General features: G+C 37.6%; 1 protein-coding gene across 1 annotated transcript; it reads right to left on the bottom strand.

Annotated features, from left to right (window-relative positions):
* LOC109833637 lies at nt 2,238-15,643 on the bottom strand. Its single transcript, XM_020401380.1, has 11 exons — nt 15,515-15,643; nt 15,190-15,372; nt 14,980-15,087; nt 14,807-14,878; nt 14,620-14,724; nt 5,152-5,238; nt 4,569-4,763; nt 4,368-4,493; nt 4,224-4,289; nt 4,041-4,145; nt 2,238-2,477 (listed from the first exon to the last, which is right to left on the bottom strand). Exons 1-11 carry the CDS (start codon nt 15,533-15,535, stop codon nt 2,253-2,255), a joined length of 1,293 nt encoding a protein of 430 aa, XP_020256969.1. The 5' UTR covers nt 15,536-15,643; the 3' UTR covers nt 2,238-2,252.

The raw sequence follows: 17,977 nt of genomic DNA, 5'->3' as shown, positions 1-17,977 counted from the left end.
AATATTCCGCCTCCATTGGAGATCTCTCTGCGTTCCAAACACTATATCAATTCCCCTAAAAAATTGAACACAAAATAAGGAAATTTAAAACTAGCTAGATGTTAGTAAGTGGCTGCTTAAGAAGCAATCTCAATGAGCCACTTAGCTTTATGTTAGCTATACATCAACATAGAATCCAACTTATTGGCTACCCTAAGAACATGCCACAACTCATGCCTGCGGTGGTAAGCAACAAACTGATAAATCTTTTGCAAAAAGGAAAAAACCAGCTAGATATAACCAAGTAATTTCATGATGATCAATATGAGTGTGAGAGAGAGAAGAAATATTGTATCAATTTAGTTGCATCAGCAGAATTCTCAATAAAAGTTCCCCATATTAAACTTCACTTTATCAAACACTAGTATTACTTGAGCTGAAAATTTTTACCAACATGAAATAAAGCATGGATAAATTAACAAACTTGTATCAAACTAAATTTAAAACTAGCTCGAAACCTCTAATATGCCTCTTCACAATCATACTTTAAGCTTCTCTTTCTTCGGTTCTTGTAGAAATTGCAAATCAAGCTGAAGGACAGAGTATTGAATCTTAAAATGTTCTTTGTTATCTTTGATCACTAAAATTATCGCCTAGGGCCTTATAAATTATAATGGTGAGATATCTAACATATACATAAATATAAGCTTGTAGATGCTTCAGTATGGCTGTTATTATTGCACGTAAATAAATAGACTATGGTAATTGTCAAGAAAAACATCGCCTATTAAGAGTAAACTTGTTTACAATTTTTTTTAAAAATTTCCTGTTTTTCCATGTTTTCTTCCAGTTATAAAAAGTTACTGCTAGTTTACACCATTAAAGTCTAGCCATGCCATCCTATTTCTCTTAGTTTTAGGGCATGTATGGTTCGAATATCATTTAAAAAAAGGAACCTAGCCATGCCATCCTATTTCTCTTAGTTTTAGGGCATGTATGGTTCGAATATCATTTAAAAAAAGGAACAGGAGAAGTGGACAAAAAATAGTTTCCAAGTGTTTCTACAAATTTTTATGAAATTTATTTCGGTTGTGTAAAAAATTGGGGGTTTCTATCTTGAGTACCTTTCCTAGTTTGGTTCAAAACCACAAAATAAGGAAGCCCAAAAATAAGAAGAGGTTTCTCCCCTTTTTTTTGTTTGTTTCACTTGAGAAAGAAGAAAAGAGGAAAAGGTGTCCACCAAGTATTTTTTTGTTTGTTTCACTTGAGAAAGAAGAAAAGAGGAAAAGGTGTCCACCAAGTAGAGAAAAGGGTAACATTTTAATGGGATAAAGTGGAGAAAGAAGAAAAGAGGAAAAGGTGTCCACCAAGTAGAGAAAAGGGTAACATTTTAATGGGATAAAGTGAGTTTTGTCAGATTGTCACTCCTTTTCCTGAGGAAGTGGGTTTCTACTAAATATACCCCTTTTCTTTACTTTATAGAAATCTATCACTCTAAACATTTGGTAAACCCAAATGAGTTTTAGGAAACCTATAGACACCATTTAATTACAAAAATGTCATTGTAAGACAGTTTCCATAAAATTTTCTATAAATTTGGTGAACCAAACACCCCTTAGAATAGGGATATTTACACTACTACTGCTAAACTACTACAATATACGAGAGAAAATTGTGGGGTCCAATTCTCTTTTAACTATTTTGAAAATATGTGATTTATCAAGGGAGCCAACACTTCTCGCTTACAGTGTGGAAGTAGTGTTGGAAGGAGTAGTGTAATTATCATTATTCTAATTTTAATTGCAAATTGTCTTTGCACTTATCAGGTGAGGTATAGGGCGTTTCATTGAAAGATATATACAGAATCCAGTGTCCAACTCCATAAATCCCTCACTCAGGACACACTCATATTAAGCTAAGCCCATAACCAGAAGCAATAACAACAAGAATAAATATTATATTTTGGTCCAAGCAGATCCAAAAAGATTGATGTCAAAACCTCTTAAACGCATACTTCTTGAACAGTCTTCACCACATCACACTGTGTTGGTAATAATACTATTTCCTTTCTCCCTTCAGGCGCAAATAATGGAGTGTTGGTAATAATACTATTTCCTTTCTCCCTTCAGGCGCAAATAATGGATGTTCTAAATAGAATAAGGCATGCACATAGCCATAATAAAATAAATCTCCCTTCAGGCGCAAATAATGGATGTTCTAAATAGAATAAGGCATGCACATAGCCATAATAAAATAATAAAAAATACCTTTGATCAGTGGAGATCTAGTTCCTCTTCTAGCTCCAACTCTACATGCTTTTCAATCTGCACGGATTCCCTAAATTGTTGCATCAATATTGAAGGCTCTAAAATAAAATCAGGGAAAGTTAGTTCCGGCAATTTTAAACTTGACTCTGTGTCCTTCCACTTCTTCCACACAAGATAGTCTCCTAGAAGGACATTTTCGAACAATGCTATTTGATGTAGAACTGCATCCACCTGCAAAAATCGATAACAGGACTGATATTTGCATTCCAAGCATGTGTCTACGTCTAAAGAATTAAACAGCCTAATATCAAGCAGATCTAACAACTACAATGAAAAGCTAATTAAAAATGAGACAAATTTAACAGCGAACAATTGAAGGATTTTGTTTAGGGGTAACCGATTTAGAAAATTTCACTACCTAAGTTTCAAAATGCATCTATTTTTTCTAAGATTTTATAACAATCAATGCCATAAATGAGGAAATTAGCGCTATTGACGATAAACTAATTATAAAAGGAACCATGTTAATGAGGTGGATAAAATGTTTATTGGTCCTCCATTTTCATAAGGGCCGCGAGAGCAACTACTCCCCCCTGCACCCCCCCTCCCCACAAAAAAAGTAACACATGTTCACATTTACATCTTTCTCTTAGTCATTTTAAAGTTCATCTATGAACCTTTCTTTTAGTTCGTAGACAACTTCAAATATTGAGGAGTGCTAGAGGCACACCCTCTCAAGCACATCCCCAACCACATCCTCTCTATCTACAGTGCAGTGGGTCCCATCAAGTGTGGGACCCACTGCACTGTAGATAGAGAGGATGTGGTTGGGGATGTGCTTGAGAGGGTGTGCCTCTAGCACTTTTTCAAAATATTATACATATCCTCAATATATAGTTATATAATAATAAACTCAGTTGGAAAGAAAACTAAAACTATCCTAATTTAACGTCAAGCCTTAAATGTCATGCTTTCTGCACATAGCTTGATCATCATCTTCATCAATAGGTACATTTATAGACTCGCCCCTTTGTTCCAAGACTCTTTCAGCAACTCCTCCACTTATTACAATCTTCAACCTTTAGAATCTTCTGCAATAAGATCCACCCTAGTTCAGACTCTTCTGCAATAAGATCCATAATCCTAAAGTGATCAGATCCGGACCCTTGGCCAATCAGAACCCAATTGCCTCCGGCATTGCGAGCTTGCTCCTGTTACCCAATCATCATCGCGGTCATGATTGCTGCAGAGCTAGGAATGATGCGGAATTTGTAACTAGATTGTATGTTGCTGCCGAGATCAAGGGTCGAGTCAGACTTTTAGAGCTCGTCAGGAGAAAATATCCAAATCACGTTTTAGATGGAGCTGTAGGTTAGGAGTAAACCCAAAAATCCATTCCCTTTTTTTTTCTCCGACGCCATGGAAACCAAGTCTAGGCAACAATTTCTCACCCATTCAGCACTAGTCTCCATGTCTGAAACATGATGCGTACCAAATGATTGCAGACAGATATAAGGGGTATCATCAAGATAAAAGGATGAATTATTTGTACTCGAGAAGATTGGTGAATACAAACTCCTATATGTTGACATTCTAAGTTCAAAAGTGCAGTTACCTCAAACATTTAATTGGAGATAAATATGCACACAAGATGGACATAAAAAGAAGTCTAGAATACAGAAGAGAAGACTATCTGATAAGGAAAAATGAAATAATTTTCTATTATATATGTTTGGTGACAGCTGCTGGATAACAGAAAGTTAATAGATACAATATTTATCTGATAGTACATACCTTCGCACAATGCTCCTTTGTTAAAAGAAGAACATATTTTTCAGCTTTGTCCATTCCTGGACAGTTATTATTTTGTTCTCTTACAATTTGTTGAAATGTATTGACCTAAGAAGTTCGACAGTTGGAAGTAAAGTTAGTGTTGATAAAAAACCAATTGATGAGCATACTGGAGAAGATGCATACCTTTCTTTTTTCTTTATCAGCAGACACCATCTTTTTCAGAAAATAGCTACTCAAAGTATTGATAGCCTGAAATAGTTCTCAAAAAAATTACGATTGAAGATAAAGCAAATATATGATATTGTAAATATATATGCACACAAGTACCTTGTCACTTTCGGGATGATTTTTGAGACAATTTGCTAAACTATACACTTCGTTTTCACGATCTTCACGAAAATTCTCTGCATTGCCACGGAGATCAAGTTCGGCTTCAACGATTAAGGTAAGAAGCTGCAAAAAGATAAAAGTGTTAGCAACTTAAGCTGAAAGCCTACTTCATGAGAAATTAATGTACTCATATATAACCTCATAATCTTTTTCTGCCAATTGAACTAGCAAAAGCTTTCGAGTAGTATCTTGTAGCGTTCGAATATTTCTTGATGTTGCAGCGAATAACGAATTTAATGCATCCTCCAAGCTAGATAATCGACGCCATACATAGAAATACGTATTTACCATTTCGCGGAACGACCCATGTGCAATATATTGCAACTTTAAAGCCTGCAATACCATGGATGAAGTAAACTATTGAGTCTTGAGTTCTCTAAAACTACAAAACAATGCAAAACAGACACCTCAAAAATATTAGATAGTACAAGATGCATGATTGAAAAGAATTCATATTTGGGCAAGCAGACTGGATCACGTTCTGAAGGAGGGTAATGCAAGACAAACACCTAAAAATTAAGCTGGACAGAAAATGACCATGAACCATGAAGATTCTCATTCTCTATCTTATTCATTTCAACTCAAAAGAGAAATAGAACATAGAGAATATTCTTAACACCAACCAACTTTTTTAGGGTTATAAGCACTCCTTCCTGACTTCCCATAATTTTTCATTTTGCAACAAATTATGGTCTTCCACCTTGTATTAATGAAGACTTACCGATGAACGTTGAAGATTTTGGTTTTTGCGTATTTTCTTCATTTCTCTTGCACGATAGGCTCTTACATCATGCAAAAAACAATCAATCTGGAAAAAAAAACAATAGAGGGGGTTATTCTCTAAGAGTTGAGAAGTCTAAACAAAGATTTTATCAACATCACCAAATTTATATATAGCACACTCTAAAAATGGTATAAAATTTCAGTGAAACTTACACAAAAAATAGCAATGCAGAAGAAAGTCTATAAAGCCTTTCAAAACACATACTTTCTTGAGTGCATCAGAATTCTTCTGATGGATTAAATGTAAAAAAAATTCAATCTTTCTCGTTAAAACCAAAATAAATTCAAAGTATAAGCAATAGGACTAAAGGTGGTTAGATAATTTATATAACTGTTGTAATTGTAATGTAGAGATCACGCAACACCATTTATAAAGGTTTCCAAAGCATTGCCATGATCGTATCAAATATCAATATAACTAAAGCAGTTCCTCAGTAAGATGGAAAAGAATCAGAACCATAAGGTGTCAAAAGCATGTCGTAATGGTAAATTTATGGTACCGTAAAGTGTTGAGAACTAATCTAGTTCCATGTGAGGTACATTTTTCTTAAACATCAATATCCCCTCCCTTAACAAATATAATATTTGCCCTTTATGAGGGTGTGTCAAAGAAGAAACTCGAGACCAAGGTTTTAAATATCGGTTATCGGGAATTTATCGGACGGCCAAAATCCTTATCGGATAGCGGAAATCGGGGATATATCGGGGATAAGTAGTATTTATCGGAGTGATATACGGAATGGTGTATATATATAATATAATAACTAAAAAATATAATCTAACCATGCTTAATGAAATATAAACATATCAAAATGTAAATCATCATGTTTAGAATCACTAACCAATTGTAGAAAGCAAAACTTACATCTTGACCGCACGATGAAACCATTCGATTGCATAGCCTTACTTATCGGCCGATAATCCCGATAAAAAAACCTTGTTTATCGGCCGATAAGTACCGATAACGCCGATAACTTCCCGATAACTTGCCAAAAACGATAACCGATTAAAAATCCAAGTTATCCTATCGGAGAGCTCCCAAATCCGATAACTCGGCCGATAATATCGGTTATCGGTCGATATTTAAAACAATGCTCGAGACTCTCAAGATCAACATTTTTCTGCAACCGAAAGGATAAGGAAGGTTGCAGTAAATGTATATCATTTTGTGAGTAAGAAAAGTAAATGTATACGATGCAAAATGATGTTCTTTGTAAGAAAAACTTGCTAAATGTTTCTTTCTTTTTAGTAGCTGCTCTTATTTTTATACCCTCTTCCTTTCGCAACACTTCTAGATTGCATCCTGACTATCCAAATTTGGTTACTTAAATATTCTGAGTAGCGGTACTTTGCTCAGCAATCAAATCAGGATGGGGAGACACAGATTGGTCATATTATTTAATGATGGATGTGGTAGAGAAAGACTACTGCACTGGATATTAACTTTCAGGGGTTTATACATACATACCCCTCAAATCATCCTTATTTCCAAATTTACCCACCAAATCTGGATATATGTTAGTTAGTTAACACACATTGGATAAAACTAGCTTTTGATGAAATATACCAACTATTCTAGTGGTTCCTAGTATAAATTTATTTCTCTATAACTATCTATTTTTAATTAAATCAATTTTAGCGAGAGATGGACAGGGGATCATCCATGACATCCTCATCTTCATCAGTGAGTGTACAACGGAAAAGTCACTGGTGAAAGAGATGGTCCAACCTTTCCAACTAATCCCAACAAAACTCTTCTATGTCTGTACTCAACAAACAGGGAGGGCACCATAACAAGGCTAGACTACATGTCCCTCTGAATGCTTCTTTTCTTTTCTTAACTCTATGATGACTATATTTTCTTTGGGGTTTTCTTCATATGTAGACCACTAAACAAAATCTCTCTCGCAAATATGTAGTGTTTAATTGCAAGGGTAACATGCAATTGAACTCGATCACTGCTAATCAAACTCAGAATAAATATTCTTCTAAACAAAAGTATTCTTAAAACTCAATTTACCGACAGCCCAAATTTCACTCCGAATTCTAAAAAAATCAACTCATAACTAAACTCACTTACAAGTTGCAACATTTATGATCGAAACTTCTAAAAAAATCAACTCATAACTAAACTCACTTACAAGTTGCAACATTTATGATCGAAACCAGCCCCATAAACAAAACCATTTGCAATCCTTCACAAGTCACAAGCCCGTATAAATAGCAAATAGCTACGCCTTGAAGCTGGAGAAAATTTCATCGAAGTCAAAGAGAGGGAATGTGATGGTTTTCTTTGCCTTCAATCAAAACTCTCACCTTTAACCAATAATGACCAATCTTCATCTTTGAAACTTTCCTCATCTTGTGGGGAAGGGAATGTGACCATTGGGCAAGGAAAGGGGCTGCAAGCAAATGGAGTGTTGTTGATACGGGTGTATCTTCTCTCAGCTTCGGGAGCTTAATAATCCTCATGGGAGCTTAAGGATAGACGATTTTCATGGTAGCTTGAGAATAGAGGTGTGGGTGAAGCTATAGGTGGCGGTGAAGAAGTCAAAAGCAGGAAAACGACAAAAAAACAGGAAGCACGTAAGCACTCTGGCCGGTCTACCGGGGTTCCAGCATCGGTCGACCGCGAAGACCAGACCGATTGACCTAAGGTTCAGCATCAATCGACCGATATCAGATACGCTTACAGGGTTAAAAAGCATGCCTCTGGCCGGTAGACCGACGCAAGCATGTCGGTCGACCGGATCGGTTTCCTAGGCCAAACTGGACTCCTGATTGACGCGTTTTCCAAGTGGCTTTGGGCTTGCTTATTTATGATTTTGTCATCCACATTGTTAGACATATAAATAGAGATTGTTTAGGGGTTTTAAACATCAGATTAGATTCTAAAGATAATATAGAGGTTGTTCTTTATTCTAGTGAGATTGGATTGTGAGGGTGAGATTTTGTAATCTTTGATTATCATAATCTAGAGAATGTATTTTCCTACACCAATTGATTCGTCTTGTGTGCTTTACTGTTTTCTTCTCAAACCACCTTTGATAATTCCGCGATCAAAGGTGCTCATGCGACGACTCATATCAAGTTGGTATCAGAGCAATTAGATCCGGTTAAGGAAACATCTTGTGTATGGTCCTTACTCGATCGCAATACAAGAAGCTAGACAAGATCTTTGTATCTTTGGGAGAAGTCTAGAAATCAAGCAAGAAGAAGATGATAGAAAGTGACAATTCAACGATGCTTGATGCATTGGAGAAGCAGATCGAAATAATCGGGTCGATTATTATGTAACCCATCGATCTCATCCATGGAGACAAAAAGGGCGAATCTTCTTCGAAGTCTTAGAAGAAACCTATTGAATCCGGTGGAGATAGTGAGAATTAAAATTCCGACAAGGAGGTCGAAACCGTCAAGACTGTTCCACATCAAGGGGGTAAGGGTTCTTACCAAAATCTGAAGATCGATTTCAGAGTAGAGATTCCTGTTTATGATGGGAGTGTAGACGTCAAGAGGCTTGATGATTGGATCGAGCATATGGAAACGTATTTTACTCTTTATAGCTATTCGTCTAGAGAGAAGATTGTTTTCATGACTTTGCAGCTTTCCGGGCACGCGTTGACGTGGTGGAAGTTCTACTGTAAGCAAGAAAAGAAAGTGATGTCGTGCAACAAGTTTAAGAAACTACTGAGAAAGCAGTTCTATCCGGTGGGATTTCTTGAATAGCGTTGGTACAAGTGGTACGGTTTTCGTCAAATGTTCAATCAGACCGTTCAAAAATACACTACAGAGTTCCAGCACAGGCGATGGTCCTCAACATTACGACAAAAAAGTACTACATCTTCATGAATTATATGACGGGTCTGAATGAATACATCCAAAAAGAGATGAAGCTATTCACGGCTGAGTCGATTGCAGAGGCAAACGTGAAGGTTATTGTCATTAAAAGAGATGAAGTTGTTCACGGTTGAGTCGATTGCAGAGGCAAACGTGAAGGTTATTGTCATTGAGGGCAAGCAGGAGAAAGGCAACGAGACGAAGGGTAATGCAAAACAAGGTGAAAACAAGTCTAGTGGCTCCCAAACTGAGGAGAAGAAGAAGGGCGACCCAGGAAAGGTAGGATTGATTTGAAATCACTGCAAGCATACAGGACACGTAGTTGATCGGTGTTAGAAGTATCCTCATTTGAAGCGGAAGGGGTTGAAGGAGGAGAAAAAGGCATATATGATAGCACATGGTCCGAATAAAGTCCCTGGGATGACAGAGACAAATAGCAGTCTCAACCTTATAACGGGAAAATATGCCGCGAAGGAAGAAGAAGACCCCAATGAGCAGATTTGTTCTTAAATTGCAGGTGAAGACCGGCTTGGTTGATGCGTTAGTTGATCCGGAGCCAGAAGAATTTGATATCCAAGGCCTTGGTGAAGCTGGGTCTGAAGACGGTCAAGCATCTGAATCTCTATCCTTTAGGATGGATTCAGAAGGAGGCGGGGTTGAGTGTAATCAGTTAATGCACCTTCAGATTTTTACTCCACGAGTTGTATATTGACGAGGTCACGTACGACGTTGTTCCATTAGATGTTTGTCAAGTTATACTGGGCAATCCTTATTTATGGGATAGGTATAAGATCTATGATAGTCAGGCCCAGAAATATACGTTAACCAAGAATGGCGAGCAGTTTATTTTTCATTCGGCGTCTCTTTCGCAAAAGACGAGCTTGGTGACGGTGACTCCGGCGAAGAGGCTAGTGAATGCGAGCAAGAAGTTTGTTTTATTGTTCATTAGGTCTTATGAGGAGCAGCTGAGTAGTGTGCTTGACTGCCTTGAGCAAGCTTCAGGAGGAAGATCTTGACAGCTTAATGGCCAAGTATGCGAACATGTTTTCGGAGATCACGGGACTACCACTGAGGCGGGGTGTAGAGCACGATACTGGCCAAGTATGCGAACATGTTTTCGGAGATCACGGGACTACCACTGAGGCGGGGTGTAGAGCACGATACTATGTTGACAGGGTAGAGTTTCTTGCGAGATCACGGGACTACCACTGAGGCGGGGTGTAGAGCACGATACTATGTTGACAGGGTAGAGTTTCTTGCAGAATATAGGGTTGTACTGTACGTCTGTACAGTAGTCTGAGCAGATAAAAAAGCAGGTTCAGGAGCTTCTGGAGACGGGAGTGATAGTGCCAAGTTGTTCACCTTGCGGGTCGCCAGTGTTATTGGTGCCCAAGAAGGATGGAGGTTGGCGCATGTGCGTGGATTATCGGGCGCTCAACAAGATAACGTTCAAGAATCGTTACCCACTATCACGGATCAATTATCTTATGAACCAGTTTGAGGGAGCGAGATTTTTTACGAAATTGGATCTGAAGTCTGGTTACCATCAGGTGAGGATTCGGGAAGATGACACTTGAAAGACTGCGTTCAAGACCAAGCAGAGCCTTTTCGAGTGGTTGGTGATGCCATTTGGATTATGCGACGCTCTGGCGACCTTTATGAGACTCATGAATGATTTGTTGAGATATTTTATAGAGGATTTTATGATAGTTTACCTCGATGATATATTGGTGTACAGCAAGACCTAGGAGGAACATCTTGTTAATGTAGAGAAGGTGTTTGAGGTGTTGCAGAACGGATAGCTGAAGCTCAACGGGAAGAAGTACGAATTTGAGAAGGACGAGTTAGTGTATATTAGCTTCATCGTGGGGAAGGGAAAACGGAGGATAGATCCAAGCAAGGTGGCGGTGATCACGAAGTGGTTGACGCTTAGAGCAGTGATGGAGGTGAGAAGCTTCATGGGGGCTTGCTAGTATTTGCGTAAGTTTATTCGATATTTTTTTACTTATGCAGCATCTTTAAATGGCCTTACAAAGACGAGGGTTCAGTTCGAGTGGGGAGGACGCATGAGGAGGCGTTTCAATTACTGAAGAGGAAAATCTTGGAGGCACCGGTGTTGGCATTGCCTAATTTACAGAGGACCTTCGAGATAGAGACCGACGCTTCTAGTTATGCTATGAACGTTGTGTTGGTACATGATGGGAAGTCGGTGGAGTACCATCCTGAGATGTCTACGGGTGCTATTGAGAACTATTCGACTTACGACAATGAGTTTTATGTACTTTATCAGGCGATCAAATATTGGAGGGTGTATTTGTTAGGTAAAGAGGTTGTAGTGCACTCGGATCACAAGTCATTGGAGTTTCTACATGCCTAGACAAAACTACATCAAGCACGGCACATGAAGTGGATGTCCTATCTGATGGCGTTCAACATCATCATTAGGCACAAGAAGGGGGCAACTAACAAGTTAACCGATATGTTGTCTCGACCGCCAGTGAGAGCTTTATTGGTGGCGACGCGTATTTAGTCCTTGGTTCCTTTAGAGTATGTGCAGATGTACACATTCAGTAAAGACTTCAGCAGTGCGTTCGAGCAGGTGAAGACTGATAGAAAGGGGGAGTATGAACTTGGAGCAGATGGTTTGTATATTATGGGACATCACTTTGCATTCGGGAGGATGGCGATAGGTAGCAGTGGATTAAAGAGGCACATACATCGCGTGTACTAGGTCATTTTGGGATCCAAAAGACGCTTCTCAATCTACAGCGTTATGTCTTTTGGCTGAAGATGTTAGAGGATGTTACTAAGTACGTTGGATGGTGTAAACTATGTTGCATTTCAAAGCCTTCTAATAGGAAGATGAATTGTATCTACTATTACCAGTGCCTTCTAGACCGTGGAGAGCATTTCTATAGATTTGATAGGAGGGTTGTCAACGATCAAGCGTGGGCATGACTATTTGTACGTTGTGGTGGACCGTTTCAGCAAGATTGTGATCTTGATTCCTTATAAGAAGACCATGACGGGAACGGGTGCATCACAGTTGTTCTTTGAGCATGTGGAAGCACTTTGGGTTACCAAGTTCGATTATTTTGAATCGGGATAGTCAGTTTCTCAGAGACTTTTGGAATTCTTTGTGGAGTTTGATGGACATTAAATTGAAGAAGAGGACGATATTTCATCCACAGACGGACAAACAGAGGTAATCAACCAGACTATGGTTCACATGTTGCGGGGGTATAATTCCAGACATCCCAAGACTTGGGATGAGAGCTTACAATACCTTCAGTTTGCGTTCAATCGGGCTATTCATGGATCTTTGGGAAAGTCACCATTTGATACTTGTTACGGGTTCTTACCCCCAAGTCCATTCGATCTTGTGTTTTCTAGTGAAGCTACGGCAAGGAAGGGAGTGAAAGACAACGGGCTCAACAATTTTTGGAGAAGATAGCGTATATTCACGCTATGGTTGAAGCTCAATTGAAGAACTCACAAGCGAAGTATAAGGCGAAACATGATCAACATCGAGTTCCTTGTAATTTTGACAAAAATGACAATGTGGCTGAAGTTAAGGAGCAGCTAAAGAGAGAGGGAAGAAGTTGAAGCCTATACGATATGGTTCATTCAGGATTCTCGATCAGATTGGTGACAACGCCTTCAAGCTAGATTTGCCACATTACTTATGCATGTATTCGATGATTAATACCGAGTACTGAAAGTTGTTCGAACCTCCATTGCTGGACGATGAGGGTGACGACAAAGTGATCTTGTCGCATGTTGAGGATTTGTGGTTTGATAGAGAAGATCCGTTGAAAGAGTATTGTATTTTGGAGTGAAAGGTGACTACGACTAGACGGGGGACGAAGTTGTTTCTGATTGGACGTCAAGGTCAAGTTCCTAGCAAGGTCAGGTGGTTCAACAAAGGAGGGGCTCGAGAGTTCCTTCAGGTGAAGTTCTAAATTGAATGGGACTTCAAGTTCCTCAAGGGAGAGCCATGATATGAGTGTATCTTCTCTCAGCTTTGGGAGCTTAGTAATCCTTATGGGAACTTAAAGATAGACGATTCTTATGGTAACTTGAGAATAGAGGTGTGGGTGGAGCCATAGGTGACGGTGAAGAAGTCAAAAGCAGGAAAACGACAAGAAAAACAAGAAGCACGCAAGCACTCTGGCCGGTCGACCGGGGTTCCAGCATCGGTCGACCGCGAAGACCAGACCGGTTGACCGAAGGTTCAGCATCAATCGACCGATATCAGATACGCTTACAGGGTTAAAAATCATGCCTCTGGCCGGTAGACCGACGCAAGCATGTCGGTCGACCGGATCGGTTTCCTGGGCCAAACTGGACTCCTGATTGACGCGTTTTCCAAGTGGCTTTGGGCTTGCTTATTTATGATTTTGTCATCCACATTGTTAGACATATAAATAGAGATTGTTTAGGGGTTTTAAACATCAGATTAGATTCTAAAGATAATATAGAGATTATTCTTTATTCTAGTGAGATTGGATTGTGAGGGTGAGATTTTGTAATCTTTGATTCTCATAATCTAGAGAATGTATTTTCCTACACCAGTTGATTCGTCTTGTATGCTTTACTGTTTTCTTCTCAAACCATCTTTGATAATTCTGCGATCAAAAGTGTTTGCGCGGTGACTCGTATCAGTTGTAGGTTTAGGTTGAATGGGGCTAACATTAGGAGAGATAGCAGTTAAGTAGATTTGTTGATATAAATTGCGCACTAAGTGTTGAATGATGAGATACTGAGATAGTGGCAAGGTTTTACACAGCGGTTATCGAAAATATATTGGACAACCAGAATTCATATCGGATCCCAGTTATTGAGGATATATTGGGGATAAAGAGTAAAAATCAGTGTTATATCGGTGAGCATATAAAATATAATATCCTAAAATAAAATCTAAGCACATTTAACGAAATATCGAGCCTTCAAGAGAGGTGGTCGAAAGAGGTCTTGGAAGGAGAAATTTACACCGATATATCAAGGCAAATCGGCTAAAAACGACAATGCGATAAATTTTTACAAAAATCGTATCGGCCACGGCCCAAACCCTATATATCAATGATAAATTGATAAATCGACCTATATTTAAAACATTGGATAGCGGTAAGTATTATTTAGATTAATTCTTGCAGATATTATATAGTTTCCACAAATCTAATAATGGATTATATATTTTCGTAACTTTAGTGACGCTTGGGCATTCTGTCCTGATAGATACGCTGACGAAATAGTCAGGTCTTGCCACTGTTATATCTTGGGAAGTAAGCCGTGACAATATCAAAACAAAAAGAAGATTATCAAGAGGAAGAGATGATTTGCCATGGCAACAAAGACGCGCTCCAGAGTTATGCTAAGGCTAACTAACGGTACAGTAGATTTCAAAATATACCAAGAGCAATATAAATAGAAGTAACTGATTCTATGTTGGTGTGAAGACTCAATAACAAATTATTGCAGGTAGAGGGTAATTACTCCAGCAGATCACTAGACGAAAAACAAGACCCACCATATACTAAATCAAGATAGCGTGTGCAGCACATACCGTTTCATAATAGTCCTCCCGATGGAGCAACAAAAGCAAAAGGGCCTTTTTGCGTTGTGGGATTTGTTCAGCCTCTTTTCGAAGTCCTCCTATGATTTTATCAGCCTAAAAAGGTTGGATAATCGATATAAACAAAATTGGGGATCAATTAAAATTAGATGTAGCCTTTCAGAAGTAAGATGCAAACCTTGTCCCGTGCCTGATTAACAATCTCCAACGCATCATGTTCAAACTTTCGAAGTTGAGCATCTATTACTTCCTACAGCAATATTCAATTTAAGTAACAGATCGCCGTGAGTATAATTTAAGGGGGAAAAATTGATGTGAGCTTTTATGATGGATGTTAGTATTTAGTACTACCGGAGGAGTGCCTTCCAATGCAGGTTGAAATTTCTTATTAATTTCTACAAGAATCTTGAATCGATCCTTAAATAGAACCGCCACATTTCTCCCAATCGATCTATAAACCTGTACGCAAATTTCAAAAAAAAAAAAAAAAAGAGGGGGGATCTTCCATTAATTAACACTATCCCTGTTCTTCAGGGATCACATTTTATATAAAGTATATACCTCCTTGTCAATTTCGCTATTGGAGCCGCACATGGTAGTCGATACCTTGAGATCTAAAAATTCTGTATTGCGATCGGAATATTCCGTGTCGACCCACTCGTTTAGATTGCAGAGGGATTGGAACTTCCGGGTTAGATATATCCCTTCCGCACACTTCTTTTTGAATTCTTCAAGAAATTGTTGCTGGGGCATAACCATCATTAATACAAAAAAAAAATAGTAAATATGAATGTTCTTCGACCACAATAGAAGGGGAAATAGGGGGTTTAAGAGAGGTGGGGGAATTTTGAAAAAAAAAATGAGAGAGAGAAAGGGAGATGCATACATCGTCTTGCGGGGCTGCCATGCCGTCAAAGACGAAATTTTGGACTAGGGTTAGGGGCTACCGTTCGGGCGCAAGATAGACTACTGTATCGTGAGAGGAAGAGACTTTCCTCTTTTTTAAGTTCCTATCGTATGCGTATGCCCACTGCGTAGTAGTAATTGGTGATTTAGGCTGTGACGGGTCGGATTCTGCGTGTATTATATCTTACCCGACCTACATATCCTTTTTGTTTTGGCTAAGGAGATGTTCTGTGTTCGGCTGATAGGAATTATCAGAGCAAAAAAAAGAAGGAAATCAAATAATAGGAAACCTATTTCCTAGAAAATTTGTTTTGAGGTTGTTTGGTTGGCTAAAAAAAGAAGGAAATCAAAGAATAGAAGATGAAATTAGATGAGATGAGATGAGATGAGTTGTCACCATATTATTGGATGATGTGGGTGATTTTTTAAGAAAACTTGTTTTGAGGTTGTTTGTTGACTAAAAAAATAAAGAAATTAATTATAAGAAACATATTTCCTATAATATGTTATTTTCTTGTGTTTGGTTCATTCTTAAAAGTAAGAAAATAGATGAGATGAGATGAGTTGTCATTATATTATTGGATGATGTGACCCATACTTAAGAAAATTAATTTCCTTGTTTTTTTTTTTAAATTTTAAACTATGAAATAGCTGCTGCTAAAAACGAGTTTTAAGACATCACGTGCCATGCACGTGACGAGATCTCGTCGGAAATTTGTCCGCTGACGAGAAAACATGTCTTATTGGTTAGTTGGATCAATTAAAATGTCTTAAAGCGGGTTTGCCTATTTAAAATATCTTGTTGGAAATTGGGGTGGAATTAAAATACAAATATGGATATTTAGCCTTTTTAAAAATAAGAAAGGAGATGAGATGAGTTGGATGATGAAAATAGTATTTTATTGGGTGTTGGGGGTCAGTTTTAGAGATGGAAATGGATGGAAATAATATTTTATTGATTTCCATGTACCTAACTCCTATTCTTGGTTTTTTGGAAACCAACCAAATATTTTATAGGAATTATCAGAGCTAAAAGAAGGAAATCAAGCTTATTACTTTTTAAATTTTAAACTATGAAATGGCGGAATTACTATTTCTTTATTTAGAATGAAAGTAAAATTTTTGTTCTATTCTTATTCATGACTAAAAGTGTAATTTCATGAGTGAAAGTAAAATTTTTTAGTGTCAAAGAAAAAGGATCCGTTTCACATTTTACCATTAGGGTTTTTCAAAATTAGTCCCTTAAATCAGACCTATTTTGATATTAGTCCCTCAAATATTTATATTTTGAAATTAGTCCCTCAAACTGTATTAAGTTGTTGATGCAAGTCCCCATGTTAACTTTTACGTTAATAACACACCAAACTATAGTTAGGTTTACTCCAGCCACATGATATTTTACCAAAATAGCCTGCAGTTTTATTCAACCCAACCAAATATAGCTCTCTCTTGTTAGGTCTCGTGTTTTGATGATGATTTACAAACAGTTTTATTCAACCCAACCAAATATAGCTCTCTCTTGTTAGGTCTCGTGTTTTGATGATGATTTACAAACCTCATTACTGGTACTAATTGCTTGTCAAGTGATTTTACGCATGATATGTTTATCAAGAAATGTAACAACCGTAAATCTTCGATACGTATTTAAATAAATTTTACTAGTATTTAAAATATTAAATTTCATCTTATTAATATTTTTCCCCAAATTCTTGAATTTTATGAGTTTTTTCAAAATAAAAAATAAATGAAATATATAGCCCTGTATTATTAGTTCTGATAAATACTAATTTATAGCTGTAGTGAATATTTTTTATATATAATTATTTTGCCCATTGGTATTGTTAATAATCTTATTAATATAAGCCTGAGCTTAGTACATTAGTACATATGTAAATATATAAATATTTAGTTGTTAATTATTTATTAATGTTATTATATGTTTACTTATTATTATAATGATTATTTTTAAATATTATGAAAAAATAAATAAATATATTCCCATAATCTTCTCTCCCATTTGAATTCTATCCGTAATCTCCCCAATCAATCCCAAATCCCGTTCAATCATCTCATTATCCCTCTCAAATATTTTTCCCCGTAATCAAATCTCTCCTCCAAATCCAAATCCAATCCCCCCAACAATCACGTTCAAAATCATACCAAATGTATCTACCGTATTCAAATCTTTCTCTCTCTCCAATCTTTCTCTTTCAAATCTCATAATATCTCTCCCCCGTCATCTCTCTTTTCCCATAAATAAATCACGTACAACATCTCCTCATCTCTCTCACCGAGTCATCGTACCCTCTCTCTTACTCGTTTTCTCTCTCCTCCATAATTCCCTCAATTCCAGCTCATTCTCTCTCTCTCTCTAATCAACATGTCTCTCTCTCTCCTCTTATTTCTTCTTCTCTCTCGTTCTCTCTCAACTCCAGAAAACCCA

This window comes from Asparagus officinalis, chromosome 3 (genome assembly GCF_001876935.1).
Source record: "Asparagus officinalis chromosome 3, Aspof.V1, whole genome shotgun sequence".
In the NCBI taxonomy this organism is placed as follows: domain Eukaryota; kingdom Viridiplantae; phylum Streptophyta; class Magnoliopsida; order Asparagales; family Asparagaceae; genus Asparagus; species Asparagus officinalis.
Note: the sequence above shows the minus strand (reverse complement) of the source record. Positions and strands in the feature narration are given on the sequence as shown.

Excerpts from the sequence above, each read along its gene's own strand:
- LOC109833637 (XM_020401380.1), bottom strand. The coding sequence starts at position 15,535 with ATGGCAGCCCCGCAAGACGAT. Across the intron at positions 14,725-14,806 it reads TTAATCAGGCACGGGACAAG|GCTGATAAAATCATAGGAGG; the intron begins GTTTGCATCTTA and ends CAACCTTTTTAG. Across the intron at positions 4,494-4,568 it reads TGGCAGAAAAAGATTATGAG|CTTCTTACCTTAATCGTTGA; the intron begins GTTATATATGAG and ends ATCTTTTTGCAG.